General features: G+C 40.7%; 1 protein-coding gene across 1 annotated transcript in view; it reads left to right on the top strand.

Moving 5' to 3' along the window:
- Lars1 (leucyl-tRNA synthetase 1) overlaps positions 1-11,590 on the top strand; it is a 54,442-nt gene extending 42,852 nt beyond the window's left edge. The window contains exons 28-32 of the mRNA XM_075968758.1: positions 766-876; positions 2,906-3,010; positions 4,118-4,213; positions 5,426-5,558; positions 11,213-11,590. Coding sequence (XP_075824873.1) covers positions 766-876; positions 2,906-3,010; positions 4,118-4,213; positions 5,426-5,558; positions 11,213-11,418 — 651 coding nt within the window. The 3' untranslated portion in view covers positions 11,419-11,590. The remainder of the gene's footprint in view (positions 1-765; positions 877-2,905; positions 3,011-4,117; positions 4,214-5,425; positions 5,559-11,212) is intronic.
- The last annotated feature ends 5,908 nt before the right edge of the window (positions 11,591-17,498 follow it).

The following is a 17,498-nucleotide window of genomic DNA, read 5'->3' on the forward strand; positions in this document are numbered from 1 at the left end:
TAAGTTGTTGCCTGCATGTATATATGTCTGTGCACCATATACATACCTGTCCACTGGTGATCTATGACAACTGTTTTTTTTTTGTGTGTGTTATTTTGAATAGATAGAAATGATATTATTTTTGACCTCAGAAACTAGGGAATCTTTCTTCCCCCAACAGGAGAGTATTCAAAAGCAGTCATATTTCAGGGCTAGAGAGATGGCTCTTGCTGAGGATCTGAGTTTGGTTCTTAGTACTTATGTCAGGCAGATCACAGCTGCCTGCAATTGTAGCTCCAGGGGGATTTGATGCTTCTCAGCTCCATGGGCACCTGCTTTCATGTGCACACAGACAGACAGACAGACACACACACACACACACACACACACATACACACACTCACTCACACACTTAATTAAGGGGAAAAGTCTCCCCCGAAGTCTTCATATATAATGTTTTGTGAATGAAATGTATTGCTTTCCATTTTAACCTGACCGGTGAAATGAAGGTCTTTGAACTGGAGAGCATCAGCCTTTTACCAGGAGGGGCTGCTTTCATTAGGAAAGGTGAATATTCAGTGCACTGCACGTGTGTTTCCCAAGCCTCTGTTCAGAAGCGAGGGTCTTTCTGCATCAGCCACTGAACTTACCCTTCATGGTGCTGGGCTGAGCACCTCCTCCAGCAGCCGCCTTCTGCAGCTGGCACAGTTCCTGCAGGCAGACCCGTGGTCTCATATCATCTTTTAAATGCTTCTCTTTACACTCCTCTCCTGCTCCCATTTTTAGGCCAATGGTGGAAAATTGCCTGATAACAAAGTCATTGCTTGTGAACTAGGCAATTTGCCAGAACTGAAGAAATATATGAAGAAAGTTATGCCGTTTGTTGCCATGATTAAGGTAAGTGAGTATGGACTTTGGATAGCTGTGACCATTTGAGAAATGGTTAGCTAGGACAGAAGAGGGAAAGGGAAAAGCCTTCACAGTCTCCCCCAGTGACATGCTAAAATAGCACTCTTCAGTCAGTGGTTTTGAGACATGAACAGTCAGATTTTGAATTTACCTGCAGGGTTGCTGAAAATATTAAAATGTGTATTCCAGAAGAAAATTAGGCTTAGAATTGCTGCACTGATTTATTCCTGTGCTCTCCCCTTCTCCCTTTACGATTTTGGCAAGAAATGTGTTCTTTGGGGTCAGTGGGTCCCTCTGACATGTCTCCATTTCTGTGGATTAGCTGAGCTGCATGTATTGCAGCGACAGTGGCTACGTTTGGGTTAGTGGTTAGAGCAGTAGGCTAGTGAGTTCTTTGTTATGAAAGAGTTGAGTTCTTTAGGATCTCAGTATTAGATTTTTCTTTTATTTTTTTAATTAATTCTTTTGATACAGGGTCTCACCATGTAGTCCTGGCTAACCTAGAACTCTATATAGATTAGACTGGCCTCAAGCTCACAGAGATCTACCTGCTTCTGCCTCTCTCTTTCTCTCCCACTCATCTCCTCTCTCTCTCCATTTTAATCTGAGACAGGGTTTCTCTGTATAGTCCTTGCTGTCCCGGAACTTGCTTTGTAGACCAGGCTGACCTCAAACTAAGAGATTCTCCTGCCTCTTACTCCTTTATGCTGGGATTAAAGGCATGTGTCCACTTCCAGAAGTAATATATTCTTAAATAATATTTTTGATTTGCCAAGCAAAACATGAGTGGTTTGCAAATGTTGAAGTGATTGATGGTGTGAGAATAAGAGAATGGCTTTCTTGAGCTGGGTATGTGGCCATGTGGTAGAGAGCTTGCTTACCATGTCCATAGGTCTGGGTTTGATCCCAGGCACCACATTAAATCAGATGCGATGGTGCACACCTATAATTCCAGTACTTGTGAGGTGGACCCAGGGGGATAAGAATTTCAAGGACCCAAAACCATCCAGGGCTACACAAGAGCCTGTTTCCAAAGAAATTGCCTTTCTAGTACTTTTGTGGGAAAGGAAACAGAACTTAGGTGATCTCTTAGTCCATCTTTTTCTGCATAACAGGTTACTACAGACTGGATAATTTTTTTTCTTTCTCTTTTTATGATGTTGGCAGTTAAATGTAGTGCTTTGTCCATGTTAGGCAAGCATCCTACCCATTTGTATGGACACTAGGAGTTCCTTTGTCTTGTGGTTCTGAGGGTTGGGAAGCTGGAGCAGCACTGGCCCCTGCCTTTGTGCTGTGTCCCTATGGGGGAAGGACAGGTGTGCACCTGCAGTGCACACAGGTCAGTAACTCTCACTCCCTGTGTAAAGGCACCAATCGACTGCAGTTGGTAACCTAAAGCAGAGGACAGTAGAATCATGTGGGGCCACTTTCCCAGGAAGCTAACACATTGTGTTACACAACTGGAGTTGTACTTACTAAGTAGGATCACTAAGGTTATGTTCTGAGTAGCAAGTATTTAATGTTGAAGAAAATAAAGCCTAAGAAATTGTTTTTTGAATATGACAAGATTATCTGAATACCTAGATAGTATGATAGTGTCAGTTTTTCTCTAAGCTTTGTAGGCCTATCTCTGGGATTTTTAATACTTGTTTTCTTGGAAAATTAAAAAAATATTAGCTAAAGAGATTTTTTTCGTAAATTTCTTTGATTTCTGTGGTTTGTACAATAAGTCATCTAAATGCACAGTTTTAAAACCGTGTTTATTTTCAGTGCCTGAAAATCCCATACCTTCCAGTGTTTTCAGTACTTCCTTAAATCTTATTTTACATGGTAATTATTTTGAGCAGGTAATTTCTTTAACAAGCAAACATAGATAAGGGAAACCCATTGAGTCAAAAGCCTTTCCTTTACCTGATGAAATGTAAACATTTCTTATCAATGATTGATTACTTAATGACAGATTCTTTTAAGCATGTTTTTAATATGATTTTGTTTTTCAAAATCATTTGGCTCTTAGGAAAATATGGAGAAGAAAGGGCCTCGAGTCTTGGATTTACAGTTGGAATTTGATGAGCAGGCAGTACTTACGGAGAATATAGTCTACCTAACCAATTCTCTTGAGGTAAGAGGGCCAGGAATTGTATAGCTAGTTACTGTGGTTTCCTATAAAACTACAGTCCAACTCTACAGCCTGTTAGGATACGTTTCATAAACATCATGTTCAATCTTTAGAACTTTTACTAAATATATATTAAATGTTTTTCAGATGAAAGTAGATGAGTGGATATAAAAGTCGCAGAATGAATGATCTGTCACCTTACTCATTTATCAGTTACCTTATATGTAACACATGGGCTGCGTGTAGCTCGGGATTCTCTCTGGATTATCTTTAAAGCACTTAGGAGAACCCATGCACGTGTTTTTGTCCCAGTTTCAGATCTCAGAGTTACAGAATTGACTTAATTATCATCTGTGGTCCCGGACCATTCTCAGTCACAGCTTACACGGAATCTAAAAATGCCTTCCCTTAGCTGAGGCAAAAGGAAAACTAATTTGCTTGAGAATACTGCTGGAAGACTCAGAATGTGGTTCTAATGATAGTGAAGACACTGAAACCACGTAGGTTTAGAGCGACTGAGGACTGTTGCAGGACCACAGAGCTGAAGGAGAGTTCTATGTGAGGATTTGTTTTATTCGTTATCCCTGCTCATTTGCCACTGGTGATTGACCCCAGGCCTTATGCTGGCTAGGCCTGTGGATCATGAAGTCCAGGATTAGTAGACGTCTGTATTGTGTATATCTCCAAATGTTCATATGTAGGTCAGAAACTCCTTTTGGTCCTTTTCATGTGGACAGTAGGCACACACCTCAGAGTCATCTATTCAGAAACCTGCAGTGTGTTATATTACTGAGCTATTCTTCTGCTTATGTGGCATCTGAAATGATAAACTTTGGAGCTTCTGTTGTTTAGGTGGAAGCTTTCATGCTGCTGGGTAGAGCCAGATTCTGGTATAGAAAGTGACACAATTGTGTAAAGAACAATGCCATGAAACAGCTAAGATGAATGTTGATAACAGATTGTAGATTTCATTTAACATTTATAAGGAAAACAATAAAATTGTGCAGATCATTTCATATTAAGTGGAGAAGCTGAGATGAATGAAATGAAGTGGTGAGTAATTTGTCATACTAAGTGCTACTCATGACTTTTGTTTCCCCATCCATTTAGCTAGAACATATAGAAGTCAAGTTTGCCTCTGAAGCAGAAGATAAAGTCAGGGAAGACTGTTGTCCTGGGAAGCCGCTTAATGTTTTCAGAACAGAAGTAAGTTGAAGAAGCCATATTGAATCATTGCCTCTTAGGCTTAGACAAGAGCAGCACCTGTCGTTCATAGGTGGAAGGAAGTGAATCTGAAGGGTTAGAAATGGGGCAGAACATAGGTGTTCTGTTGCTCTGGCTTGTGCAGTACTAGTTATATTGTATGGTAGTATTGTTTATTATTTGTAATTTAAAAAACAAAGTAAGATGTTCTGAACCTGGGTTTTTTGTTTTATTGGTTTTTTTTTGTTGTTGTTGTTTTCTTTGGTTTTTGAGACATGGTTTCTCTGCATAGCCTTGGCTGTCCTGGAACTTACTCTGTAGTCCAGGTTAGCGTCAAACTTAAAGAGATCTGCCCGCCTCTGCCTTCCGAGTGCTGGGATTAAAGGCATATGCACCCCCGCCCAGCTCTGAACCTGATTTTTACTCAAAGAAAGAAAAAAAAAGGGTAAAACTTTTAAACAGTGACAAAACTTTCGAATGTCCTATTCCGCCTACTTAGCTGTTGTGCAAGCTTTTTTGCTTTTTGGTTTAGACCAGGCAGGTTCATCAACTTAATGCTAGAATTGTCTCCTACCTCTTATTTTTTGGTAGAAGTGTTAAAGTCTTACAGATGCTGTTTAGCCTCCAAGAATCCGTTCAGATTTGTACTACAATTATGACTCCGTAATATCCTAATAGAGCACTTAGGAATGTTGTTCCTTTGACCATATTTAATTGAAAATAGTGGTTTATTTTGGAAGAGTAGGGTAATCATATTCATGGAGACCTTCTGAGTTTATTTTGTGATCATTCTCTCATCGTCATGCATTGTGGCTTGCAGAAATGCAGTCATTTGGCCCACAGAAATGAGTAAATAAAATAGTGTTCTTTATAGAGCTGTAATGTTCCCTTGGGGGATGGAAGCCATGTCTATAAAGTGTTTCTTGCGGTGCCTGACCTGCAGTAGAGAGGTTGAACAAGCGATGGTAGTCATGGGAGAGAAAATGCTGTTATTGTTACAGTCTGTCAGCAGGGTTGGTACATGCAGCTGTAGTCTGTTTCCCAAGGCCTCTGAGTGGAAACATGAGCTCACACAGTTTTTCTGTCGTGTCTTGTCATGATTTTATGCAGAATTAGAAATGTCTTTAGTGGGTATTGAAAATATAGTAGAGATTGCCCTTATTTTTGGCAGTATTCAAGTTTAATGTGTCATAACTTATATCTTTACTCTCCTAGCCTGGTGTGTCAATCTTCCTAGTAAACCCCCAGCCATCCAATGGCCACTTCTCAGCCAGAATTGATGTCAGGCAAGGAGACAGCTGTGATTCCATAATCAGACGCTTAATGAAAATGGACCGAGGAATCAAAGGTAAAATCTTTCCCTTGAAGCTCCTACATAGCAGAAGCTCATGTATTGATGAGTTGTAAGTAGAAGGGACAGAAAGAGCTCTTCCGACAACTGTGTAACACCGTGGGAAGAGAATTGAGCCCCAAACTGGAAACCTAGATTTTTTTTGGTCTTGCTTGGGCTTAGGTAGTTTGGTAACTTTGTGTCACGTAAATGCCTAGCTGGTTCTCTTTCAATGTTGTGAGTACTTTGAATTGGATATTTTTTTCAGTATCCTGTCTGGTTCTAAATTACAACAAGTGATTTATGTCTTTTAGAGGTAATTCAAATTTAGAAACATATACCCTTACTATTCTAGACTAAGTTGTCCAGCTGGGTCTCTTCCTAGGGAAAGAGGAGAATTAGAATGAGGTTTTGAGATCCTCCATGCATTAGCGTATTGATCCTTTTACAAATTCAACATAACTATCATCGTCGTCATCGTCATTATCATCATTGTCATCGTCATCCTCATCCCCCTTGTATAGCTAGTGGAATAGAAGTTCACAAAGGGAAATTTACTCAGCTGGAAAATCTCAAGCCTAGAATTCAAACTGTTGGATTCCAAAGCTTCTGGTTTTTTTCTTTTAAACTGTGTTTCTCTAGGCAAAATACATATACAATCTCAATTTCTGATCTAGATTAGAAGTATATGTTCTGTGATTAAATTCAATATAAACACCCTCTCCCCTCCCCTGAAGGTCTTACTAGGCAACCCTGGCTGGCTTGAGACCTGCTATGTAGACCAGATTTCCTGAAACTCACAGAGATCTGCCCGCCTCTGCCTCTCAGTGCTGTGGCCTTCCTTTTCAGTACCCAGTGTATTTGTTAGTTTTCTTGTTGCTATGAAAAAATACCTGACAAGAAGCAACCTGAGAGAGGAAAGACTGATCTGACTCCCAGTTTGAGGGTGTAGAGGATAGTGGCAAAGACCTGGCGGTGAGGCTAGCACTTGGCCGTTGCCCGGGATCTTGAAGCGCTGGTCACAGGACACTTGCTGTCAGGAAGCAGGCGGGAGAGCCTTTGATGTTCAGCTGTCTTCCCTCCGTTCTCCTTCTGAGTCAGCCTGGGACCCGAGTCCGTGGGCCAGTGCCGCCCACATTCAGAGTCGGACTTCTCTCCTCAGCTGAACGTCTATGGAAATGCCCTTACATATCCAGATTTGTGCTCCCCTGATTTTTAATGCTGTCAGGTTAGTGAAAATGACCCATCACTCTAGCCAGGTCCAGGAGTGGACACGAGAGGCAGCTTAGTGTGTCTCTAGGACTTTTCTTCAGGATTATAAAGACCGACTAATGTTGATGTTCATCTTTTAGGTGACATCTGTCTCTCCCATTTCTCCCATCTCTTCTCCCTCATTGTCTATTTTCAGACAGACTCTTACTATGAAGCCCTAGATGACTTGAAACTTGCCATGTAGACCAGGCTGGCTTTGAACCTGTGGCAGTTCTGCCTCTGCCTCCTAACTGCTGGAATTACAAATGTGTGCCCCCAGGATTGGTCTTCTTATTTAATTTTATGTATTCATTTCTTTGCAGTGCTAGGTTTGAATCTAGGTTCTTGTACATGCTAGGCAAGGGATCTCCCGTTGAGTTAGATCTCATTTTTAATGACTCTTACTTGTTACGTACGTGCAGTGCACATACATGTAGGTCAGACTTCGGTCATCAGGCTTGTGTACACCTGTACCTGCAGAGCCATCTTGCTGGCCCTCTTTTCTTTTTGATAGCAATCAAAAATGTGTTAGTTTGGGTAACCTGTTGCCTCTTCCTGTTTCCTTATAGTCCTTTTTGACCATTCTTCACTGTCCCACCTATTCTAGGTACTTCACAGAAGTAGTATTGGTCTTTTATTTTAAAGATTCGATATGTTGTATTAGTAAGCTTGCGTGTGTGTGTGTGTGTGTGTGTGTGTGTGTGTGTGTGTGTGTGTGTGTGTGAAGACATGACTTCTCACTCTTGTCCAGCTCTGACCTGACTGAAGCAGTTTCTTCCCTGGCCTCCTGAGTAGCTGTAACTACAGGCATGGGCTACTTTGCCCAGCAGCAGTTTTCCTTTAACTAAGCAAAATGTCTCCCATGGGCTGACATGAGAAGCCAGCTCAGTCTGTAAAGTGCTTATTGCACAGATGTGAGACCTGGGTTTGGATCCCAGCACCAATATTCCAAATCGAAGAAAACCAGCCAGGTGCAGTAACATGTACCATAACCCCAAAGCTGAGGGGATGAGGGGAGACAGATGGCATTCAGGTAGCCAGCCAGTCCAGCTGAAACAGCAAGCTCCAGGTTCTTAATAAATAATAAGGTGGAGAGTGACAGAGGAAGACACTCAGCATCGACCTTCACATACACATATGAGTTCACCCGCATACATGCATATACTACACACACAAAAGCTTACTAATACAACATATCGAATCTTTAAAATAAAAGACCAGTTTTCCAAGATTCATCCATGTTCTTAAAGATTTGTTCTTTATTTTATGTGTGTATGTATGTGTCTGAGTCTATGGATGTTCACAATGTGAGTGAAGGTGTCCATGGAGGCCAGAAAGAGGTGTCAGATCTCCTGTAACTGGAGTTACAGGTGGTGTGGTGCTGGGAACTGAACCTGGGTCTTCTGCAAGATCAACAGTGTCTTAGTCATTGAGTCATCTCTCTAGCTCATATAGGCATTTATTTCCCGGTGAAATACCACAGAATGGTACATATGCTTTTGGAGCAAATAAGCAGGACTTGAAAATTTGAAAGTATGAATATCTAGGAAGCCATGTTCTGTCTCTTCATATTTGTATTGCTTTTGTTCAGTCTTCAGCAAATGTTCTAATAGGAAGAACACATAGTCCTTAAAGCCATTAGAATGGCTTTTAAAGAAAACCGGTATTTGTGGGAACTCATGGGATCTTATTATGAGGTTGTGGTATACTAGAGGATGTGTTTCTGCATTGAAAATTGTATTGCGAAGTGTTAAATTGGGGGCAATGAGATGCCTCAGTGAGCTAAGGCACTTGTTAAGCTGATGACCTTGGTCCCTATCTTGTCATGGAAGAAGAGAAACCTAATTGTCATCTGAATTACACATGTGTGCTATGGCATGCATACACAAAGATTCACAAAATAAATAAATGTAATAATTTTTATTTATTTTTTTGGAGGGGGGGTTTCCAGGCAGGGTTTCTCTGTATAGCCCTGACCACCCAGGAACTGGCTCTATAGAACAGGCTAGCTTTGAATTCAGATTAGCCTGCCTTTGCCTTCTGAGTGCTGGAATTAAAGTTGTGCACCATCGCTGCCTGGCAATTTTTTTTTAAAGATGTTAAATCAGCATTCCTATTAAAGGTACTCAGTGCACTTACTGGGTTCCTCAGAACTGTGCTGGCATTACTGTCTATTTGTTGCCTTTTCTCATGGAGCCTCTGATATCGTTCTTATCTCTTTATTTTACAAGCTATGAATATATCCAGTGAGTATGAATCAGTTTTAAGTTTCGTGTTAGTAGCTGCTATAAATTTGGAAAATGGATAGATGTATTAGTGAAGTTCGAAATTGATATTTGTGTGAGAATTACCAGAAGGGATCTAACCTTGATACTTCCCGTGGGCCTTCGTGTTCCTTTGATATGTATGAGGGTTGAGCATATTGAGTATGTAGGATAGAAAAACAGTTCAATTCAACAACACACTTCATAGTCTGTCTGCTGCACTGGCCAGCGAGCAGTCCAATTAGTGCCAATTGTATTGAGGGTGATTATGATCAAGGGCTGGGAGAAACTCGCTCAAACCATCATTTCCCTCCACAAAGGCCACTGAGCAACTCTTGATGATAATGACTTTAAATCACTCACACCTATGCCACATATGAACTAATAACTCGGAGGTGAGAGACTGCATTTCATATTACCAGTCCCCAGGGACTTTCAGTCGCTCTTATCTTTTCTCTAAGTGCCTTAAATCTTGTGTAGTTGCAGGCTTAAATTTCAACATTTTCAGTGATGAGAGAGATCTAGGATAAGAATAGATAGGAAGGCCACTAAGAAAACGCTACGAATTTATTGGCAGTAATGAACCACATGGCAAAACATGAAAGCAAATGCGTTTTGTCACTTAGAAGGCTTATTGAGTGTTAAGGTTTCTTTGAAATAGTTTGAATTAGAATTGGTTGAGATGATGAGGGGAGACTGTGAGAGAGAGCTGCAGTGAATGTATAAAACCTGCTGGCAGAACTTGTTACAGTTTCTATAGCAAAATATTTGGTGCCACTGATGTTCCGGTGAAACTGCAATAGCTGTTACCATGGATTACATCCGCCCAAACAAGATGAAGGCTTGCGGAAGACTGCTGTCTCTCCTGTTTGAGGTTTCAGGGCTCTCGCTCTGTCTTGGAGCAGAAACTCGCAACACTCGCAGGCAGGGTTTGCTTTTATGGCAGATGCAGGTAATTGCTCTGTAAGCCCTGAGAGCTCTTCTCTAAACTTGCTGCCTTTCAGTCTTTGTTTCCCAGAGAGAGCAGAATGCCTGGAAGACTTGTACTCTGGGTATGACTGCCAGCCGCATTAATGTCTTCTTTGATCTCTTATCCCTTATAGAGCTAAGCTTTGTCCTCTTGAGACGCCATGAGGGGGATGTAGCTCACAGACCACCCAGTGATCATTTTAGAAAAGCTTGGAAGTAATGTAGGAAATGTCATTTGGGGAGGGGCAGGTGAAGCATAGCTGACCACACTGCTCGGAATGACATAGACCTAGGACGAGCATTTGTGTCAGTGTTTTCCCCGTATATAAGCAAAATTGTTTGATGTTGAAAGTCTCAGAATTGCTTAAATAATTTTTTTTAAAATATTTATTTATTTATTATGTATACAATATTCTGTCTGTGTGTATGCCTGCAGGCCAGAAGAGGGCGCCAGACCTCTTTACAGATGGTTGTGAGCCACCATGTGGTTGCTGGGAATTGAACTCAGGACCTTTGGAAGAGCAGGCAATGCTCTTAACCACTGAGCCATCTCTCCAGCCCCTGCTTAAATAATTTTTTTGATTAGATTGTTGAATCATAAATTTATCCATAGGATAAATGCTTGTTTGATTTTGGGTTGCTGTTTTGTGTTTTTGTTTGTGAGGAGCTGTATGACGAGGTTGCACAACAGTAGACCAGATGCCAGTCAGATTAGAGCTCATCTCAAAGTTGCCCCTCTCTCTACCCCCTCCTTCTCTTCCTGGTTCTCACCAGCTTGTGCTATAAGCACTTCTTGTCTCTTGAACAACAGAAGAAATAGGTAGTCCTGCTTTTCACAGTGATCATGACTCCTCCAAAAATAGCTCAGAGAAGGTCCTTCACCAGCAGAGTGCGTCCAGAGCACCAGAGGCTTGGTGAAGCATGTAAAGGTGATGTAAACCGTAGGTTAGCACTTAAAAAAGAACACTATTCTTCTTCCCTCTTGGTTTGGTGTTCAGATGTGTTACACAGACGCTCTGACTGTTTGGTTCAGGTATAAAGCTGGGAGGGGATGAAGTTTACAAGATGCTAGCTTTGCGTCTGAGGCCGGGTCCTAAGAATCTGATGAAAATGCCTGTCTTTGGCTGTTATGAGATTGTGTCAGTGACTATATGCAGATACTCATGTTGGTGATCTCTTTTGCTATAGATCTTTCCAAAGTGAAACTGATGCGGTTTGACGATCCTCTGCTGGGGCCTCGACGCGTTCCGGTCCTTGGGAGGGAACACAGTGAGAAGACGCTCATTTCTGAGAGTGCCGTTTTTCATGTGGACCTAGAGAGCAAGAAAGTTCACCTCACTGAGAACGGGCTACGCACGGATATTGGCAACACAATGGTCTATCTGGTTCTCTGAGAAAACTCGTGCAAATTGGAGATTTAATGTGGTTTCTAAGTTACTTCTGCCCTGAGACTCTCAAGCTAGATCTAAATAGACTTCATTTCTAACTGCTGGATTCTTTATGTAATCATAATTATACCAATTCATCTTTGATTTCTAAATCTAATAAACTTTGCATTTTTTTTCACCTTTGGGCCTCTAAGAGAAATGGTTTGTGCTACATTATTTATTTTTAACAAATAATTCTGTTTCCTAGGAGTTTTTAATCTTTACACAAAAGTGTCAGGATGCCCCCTTTTTGGGTCTGTGTTTTATGTTTCAGAAAGGGTCTCACTGTAGCCCAGGCTGGCTTCAGAGCTCATGATCCTCTTGACTCAGTTTCCTGAATGCTGGGATTCTAAGCATGTCCACTGTGCCCTCTTGTTGGTGCGTCCCTTTTATGAATTATGCTTTTTACTGTTTATGCAGGTTAAGGAGCATCATAGCTCTTGATAACATAATTGTTTAGATGACCGGGAGTGGTGGTGCACGCCTTTAATCCCAGAACTCAGGAGGCAGAGGCAGAGGCAGGAGGATCTCTGGTTCCAGGACAGCCTGGTCTACAGTGAAGTTCCAGTACAGACAAGGCTACACAGAGAAACCCTGTGTTGAAATGAACTTGCAAAAAGAAAAGGGAAAGACAGTAGTGAGTGGGCTAGTTCCATTTCTTACTTTTATGAGTGTGATGTGAGCATGTGTGTAGTGGATGTGCATGCATGTGTGGAGAACTCTATGCACATGCTTATGTGCCAGACAGAAGAGGACACTGGGGGTTTGGCTGTTACTCTCTGCTTTATTCCCTTGAGACGTGATCTGCCCCTGAACCTGAGCTAGACTAGGAGTTATGGATCCCAAGGAAACATTTTTGTTTTTCAATTTACTCTTATTATTGTGTGTCTATGTATGGTGTGTGTCTGTATGTGGAGGGGGTATTTGTACCATGGTGTGTACATGGAGATTAGGGGACAAATGTCTGTATCTGCTTTTCCATCAGTTGCTTTTTGTTTTGTTTTTCGAGAGAGAGTTACTCTGTGTAGCTCTGACTGTCCCGGAAATCACTCTATAGATCAGGCTGGCCACAAACTCACAGAGATCCTCCTGCCTCTGCCTCCTGCATGTTGGGATTAAAGGCAGGTACCACTATGCCCAGCTCTATATGTGGTTTTAATTATACCATTTGTTGTTTTTTTATGTCCAGCTTTATGGTTTTCTTTAAAAAAAAATTGTTCTATTTTCAACTTAGTGCACTTGTGTGCCCTGAGTGTGGGTTTATGCACGTGTGTGTGCATCGGTGCCTGTGGAGGCCAGAAGACAGCTTCATTTCCTGGAGCAGGAGGGAAAGGCCACTGGGAGCCAGCTCTAGAAACAAGAGTTTTTAACTGCTGAGCCATCGCTCTAGCCTGCTGCTTTTTCTTTTTTAAATAAGTAAAATACATGGCTTGAAAGTCAAAGCTATATCCGTTCACAAAACTCTCACGCTGTGTTTCCACTTAATAGCTAAACATTATTATCTAATTTCTTGGTTATGTTTTCTATATCTCTTTCCAAAAGAAGCAATTAATTTATTTATGTTTTAATTTCCTTTTTCTAATATAGTAGGAAATATTTTTCTCTAAAATTATATATAAATATCTTTCCATAGAATTATATATAAAATTATTTTATACTTTGGTTTTGAAGTTAATAACATAACCTGAATATATTGTGAGTTTTTTATTTTTTGGTTTTTGTTTTTCAAGATAGGGTTTCTCTGCAGCTTTGGGGCCTATCCTGGAACATGCTTTTGTAGACCAGGCTGGCCTCGAACTCACAGAGATCCGCCTGCCTCTGCCTCCCAAGTGCTGGGATTAAAGGCATGCGCCACCACTGCCTGGCTGAGAATTCTTTTTCATGCTTCTCTTCTTCCTTCTACCCTACTGCATAAGGCTGTTGTGAAGTTTTAATTGTCTAGTTAGCATCTATAAATGGACACTTACATTCTTTCCAAGTGATATTCTGTAGACTTTGTTAATGTATAGGTGAGGCAGGAGAGGTGTAACAACTATCCATGCTTGCTGCTCTTGCAGAGGACTCCAGTCTGGATCTTGGCACCCACATGATGGCTAATAACCCCTTACAATCCCAGTTCCAGGGGATCTGACACCCTCTTCTGGCCTGCGGCTCCTCTGTGCACATAAACTGGTACAGGTGTACACACATCCATGTGAAAATAATAAGTCTGAAAAGGAAGGACACATGGTGAAGAACCTTATGAACATGCGGCTAATAGTTCAGGAAGTGTATAATCAGACTGTGTTTGTAGAAGTGAGCTAGCTTATAGGTTCTGGGGTAGATGTTCTTGTACCTTTGTTAGCAGATACCTGGGAACAATAAATACAAAGGCCCTGAGGGGCATGGAGCTGCCTGTGTGAGCAGTGAAGAGCAAGGAGGCCCCACGAGACAGTCTAAAGTTTTATATCTAATTTCTCGTTTATCATAGCTAAGGAAAACTATAACTATCTGTCTTCAACTCTTCAAAGACCCCAGAAGAATATATTACCTAAATAAACAGAAAGTGCACTGTAAGCAACTTCCAAAGTTCTAGACTTGACAGAGATATCTTGCTGCCTGGACAATCACCCAAAGTTCTGTAACTTTGGGTCATCCACCCTGAGCCTTCAGGACCATAATATCTGGCAGACTTTTCCATAAAGCAGGAAATTTGAAGGTCTCTTATGCCTTATACTGGCAAAGTTCATCAGTTGCTTTCTTCTGTGTCCAGCAGAATGTCTGGCAGACTTTTCATGAAGTAGGAACCCTGGAGGGACTGTCTCTCTTTAGGCAAGTTCTGCAGTCATTTTTCTGTGGGCCATGCATATCCAGTTCATACAGCATACCATCAAGCAGTCCAGGCAAGTTTGATACCCATCTTCCTCTTGAAGTAATTGGTGCTGCCAGGAGCAGACATGTATCACTGTTGAGAAAAGTCTAAGTTCTTAAAACACTTTAAATGCCATGTTCTGTAGGTCTTTGGAGTGTTGAAGATTACCTAACTAAGGTAACTACAGTTTGACTATTATAGATGACTATTTATTAATCTGTATTTAATTATACATTACATTTTTAAATGAACTGCATAAACAATACTTTAAGCAATAGCAGAAATACATATATACAGTGTGACAAGACCAACCTTAAATCTGTATCAATAGACCAAGATCCATACCAATGCAAAGTATTTATATCATATCCCCCTTTAAAGAAAAACATACTATAAACGTTATAAACAATTATTTTGGGAATTTGGTCATTGTTTTTCCCAAAATGTTTTCTGCTGTTTATTGGGTGAAGTATTTTTAGGGTTCATAGCAACCTTTCAGGGGGTCTTGTTCCAACAAACCACATTAGTTTATCTATAGGTTCTCATCTTCTTTGGAAACAAAAGCAAAATCTCTTTTCCAAAGTAACATATCCTTAGACTCAAATTTTGAAGTCAAGATGCCTTTATGTTGATTTAACTTAACAACCCCCAGAATCTAATGTCTCTCTACAGTCAAAAAACTCAAGGAAAACACAATAATATGCGTAATCCAGACTGTATATTTTCCATCTTTACGTGAACTTTTTATATTATGATATTAATTTTTAGTATTTATTTTATTATCTTTACTCCTTTAATCTATGACCACTTTTGTCTATACTCTTTTCCTCTCTTTCCCAATCTTATGTACAGTTTTAAACACACTGTGACCCATTCAGAGATTTATTTTTGTCTGAATCTGTCTTTATTGCATATCTATAATCATTTTCTGACCAGGAGCCCCTTTTTAAAAATATGCTAAGTGGGCATGGCTAGGACCAACTCCTCAGCCCTGCCTGTTGGCTCTGCCCCATCCAACATGGCAGAGGTATGTTAACTGCCTCCACTAGCCTTGCTCACCACCCCAGCTCCAGGGATGCATGGGTCTATGTTGCCTTTCCACAACTAGTAGCACATTGCTCACAAACCCCATTTAAGTGCAGGACCTCCTGAAAGAGCCAGAGCTGTTCATGCAATTAGCATGAACCAGGGAGCCTTCTTAAAGGAGCTGTGCAGTTTTTGTTGCTACTGCTGAGTCAGGAAGCCTTATCTTAAAGGAATTGTGCCTCTGCTTGCTTCTAACAAACAGAGCCCACCTGAGAAAATGCTGCTACCAAGAAGCTGTGCTTAACTTTGTTATTTTGTGACTAGAATTCCTTCCCACACCCTCAGGTTTTATGTGGATGTACTCAGCTCAAGTTGGCACCATGTGTAGATGGAGGCTGCTCGTTTGTTTCCCAGCCACCCAGACCTAAATAATCACACCGAAGTTACATTAATTACAACACTGCTTGGCCTATTAGCTTAGGCTTCTTATTATCTAATTCTTAATCTTAATTAACCCATTTCTATTAATCTGTGTATAGCCACAAGGGTAAGGTTCCAGCTCTGGCATCTGTCTCCTTCAGCAGCTACATGGCATCTCTGATGTTGCCTATTCTCTCTGTCTCTTCTGACCTGGCTATGCTCTGCCCTGCTATAGGCTAAAGTAGCTTCTTTATTAGCCAATGGTAATAAGACATATTCATAGCATACAGAAGGGAATCCCACATCAGATGCGCACCACTGTGTCTGACTTAATTTGCTGATATTTTGATATATGTTTTGGAAATATATTTCTTTGACACTCTTAATAATGTATGTATGGATTTAGCACTACTCGCTTGATCATGGTTTTTCTTCACTTAGTGTCTTGAATATAACTTCACCTTTATGTTAGAATAGTGGTTCTCAGTCTTCCTAATGCGGCAACCCTTTAATACATTTCCTCATGTTGTGGTGACTCCCAACCACGAAAGTATTTTTGTTGCTACTTCATAACTGTAATTTTGCTACTGTTATGAATTGTAATGAAGGATAACTGATATGCAACCCCTGTAAAAAGGTCAAATCTTCAAAGTGGTCTTGACCCACAGATTGAGAACCATTGCATTAGAAGAATACCCCTCAAACCTGGAGTATTACAATTATTTCTAATTGTTCACTGATAGACTATACACAGTATAACTAGTTGCAGGTGAAACACACACACACACACACAAAGACACACCCACTAACTAGGGTAGAAGATGACACTTCTAAGGGTCTTAAGGAATGTAATAAACAAATACTACATTTTCAGTTTTCAGGAGGAGGTGGTAATTTGTTCCTCTCACATTTCTCGTGATGGTAAATTCAGAGTTGTGTGGTTCAGGGCTTTGCCACTGGCCACGTGAGTCTTCAGAGCACTTGAAATGCAGCTGGACCAGATCTCAAGGTGCTGTAACTGTAGTTTATGATCCAGATCTTAGAGTATTTGTATGTAAAACGAATGCAAGGTATTCCAATAATAATTTTAAAATATCGATTGAAAAGGCTGGAGGGATGACGCAGTGGTTAAGAGCACCGGCTGCTCTTTCAGAGAACCTGGTTCTAGTCTCAGCACTCACTGAGTGGGTCACTGTCTGAGACTCTGATCTCAGGGGATTTGACACTGTCCTCTGGCCTTGTGGGCACCAGGCATCCTCATGGCGTGCAGACATCCATGCAGACACAGCACCTACACATAAAAGTAGAGAAAAAGTGATTAATTGCCAAAATATATGCTAAGTTTAAGTTTGCTTGTTTCTTTTTACTTTTGTTGCACTTGACTAACAGAGTTTAAAATGGCTCAGAATGTATTTCTGTTTGCAATATGTCTAGAGGTTTGTTAAAATTCAGACTAAGCATTACTTTCATTGCCCAATTTGAAGATAAATTATCCCAGTTTGTTCAATTCTAAACTTGATAAATTCCAGAATTCCCCTTATTAATGATACTTTCTGACAACTTCCAGGATGTTCTGTTTCAGAGATATCTTCCTGGACAGTCACTTCTGGAACTTTGATTTCAGGTGAAAGTTTCTTTTGTCTGAAAAAGCTCTCAGAACTTTCAGTTGTAAAGACACATTTTGGATACATTTGGCTTTTTCCAGGCATTCATGATGTGTATTTTTTCCCCTTTATAATTAGAAATATAT

This window comes from Microtus pennsylvanicus, chromosome 4, assembly GCF_037038515.1.
Source record: "Microtus pennsylvanicus isolate mMicPen1 chromosome 4, mMicPen1.hap1, whole genome shotgun sequence".
NCBI lineage: Eukaryota > Metazoa > Chordata > Mammalia > Rodentia > Cricetidae > Microtus > Microtus pennsylvanicus.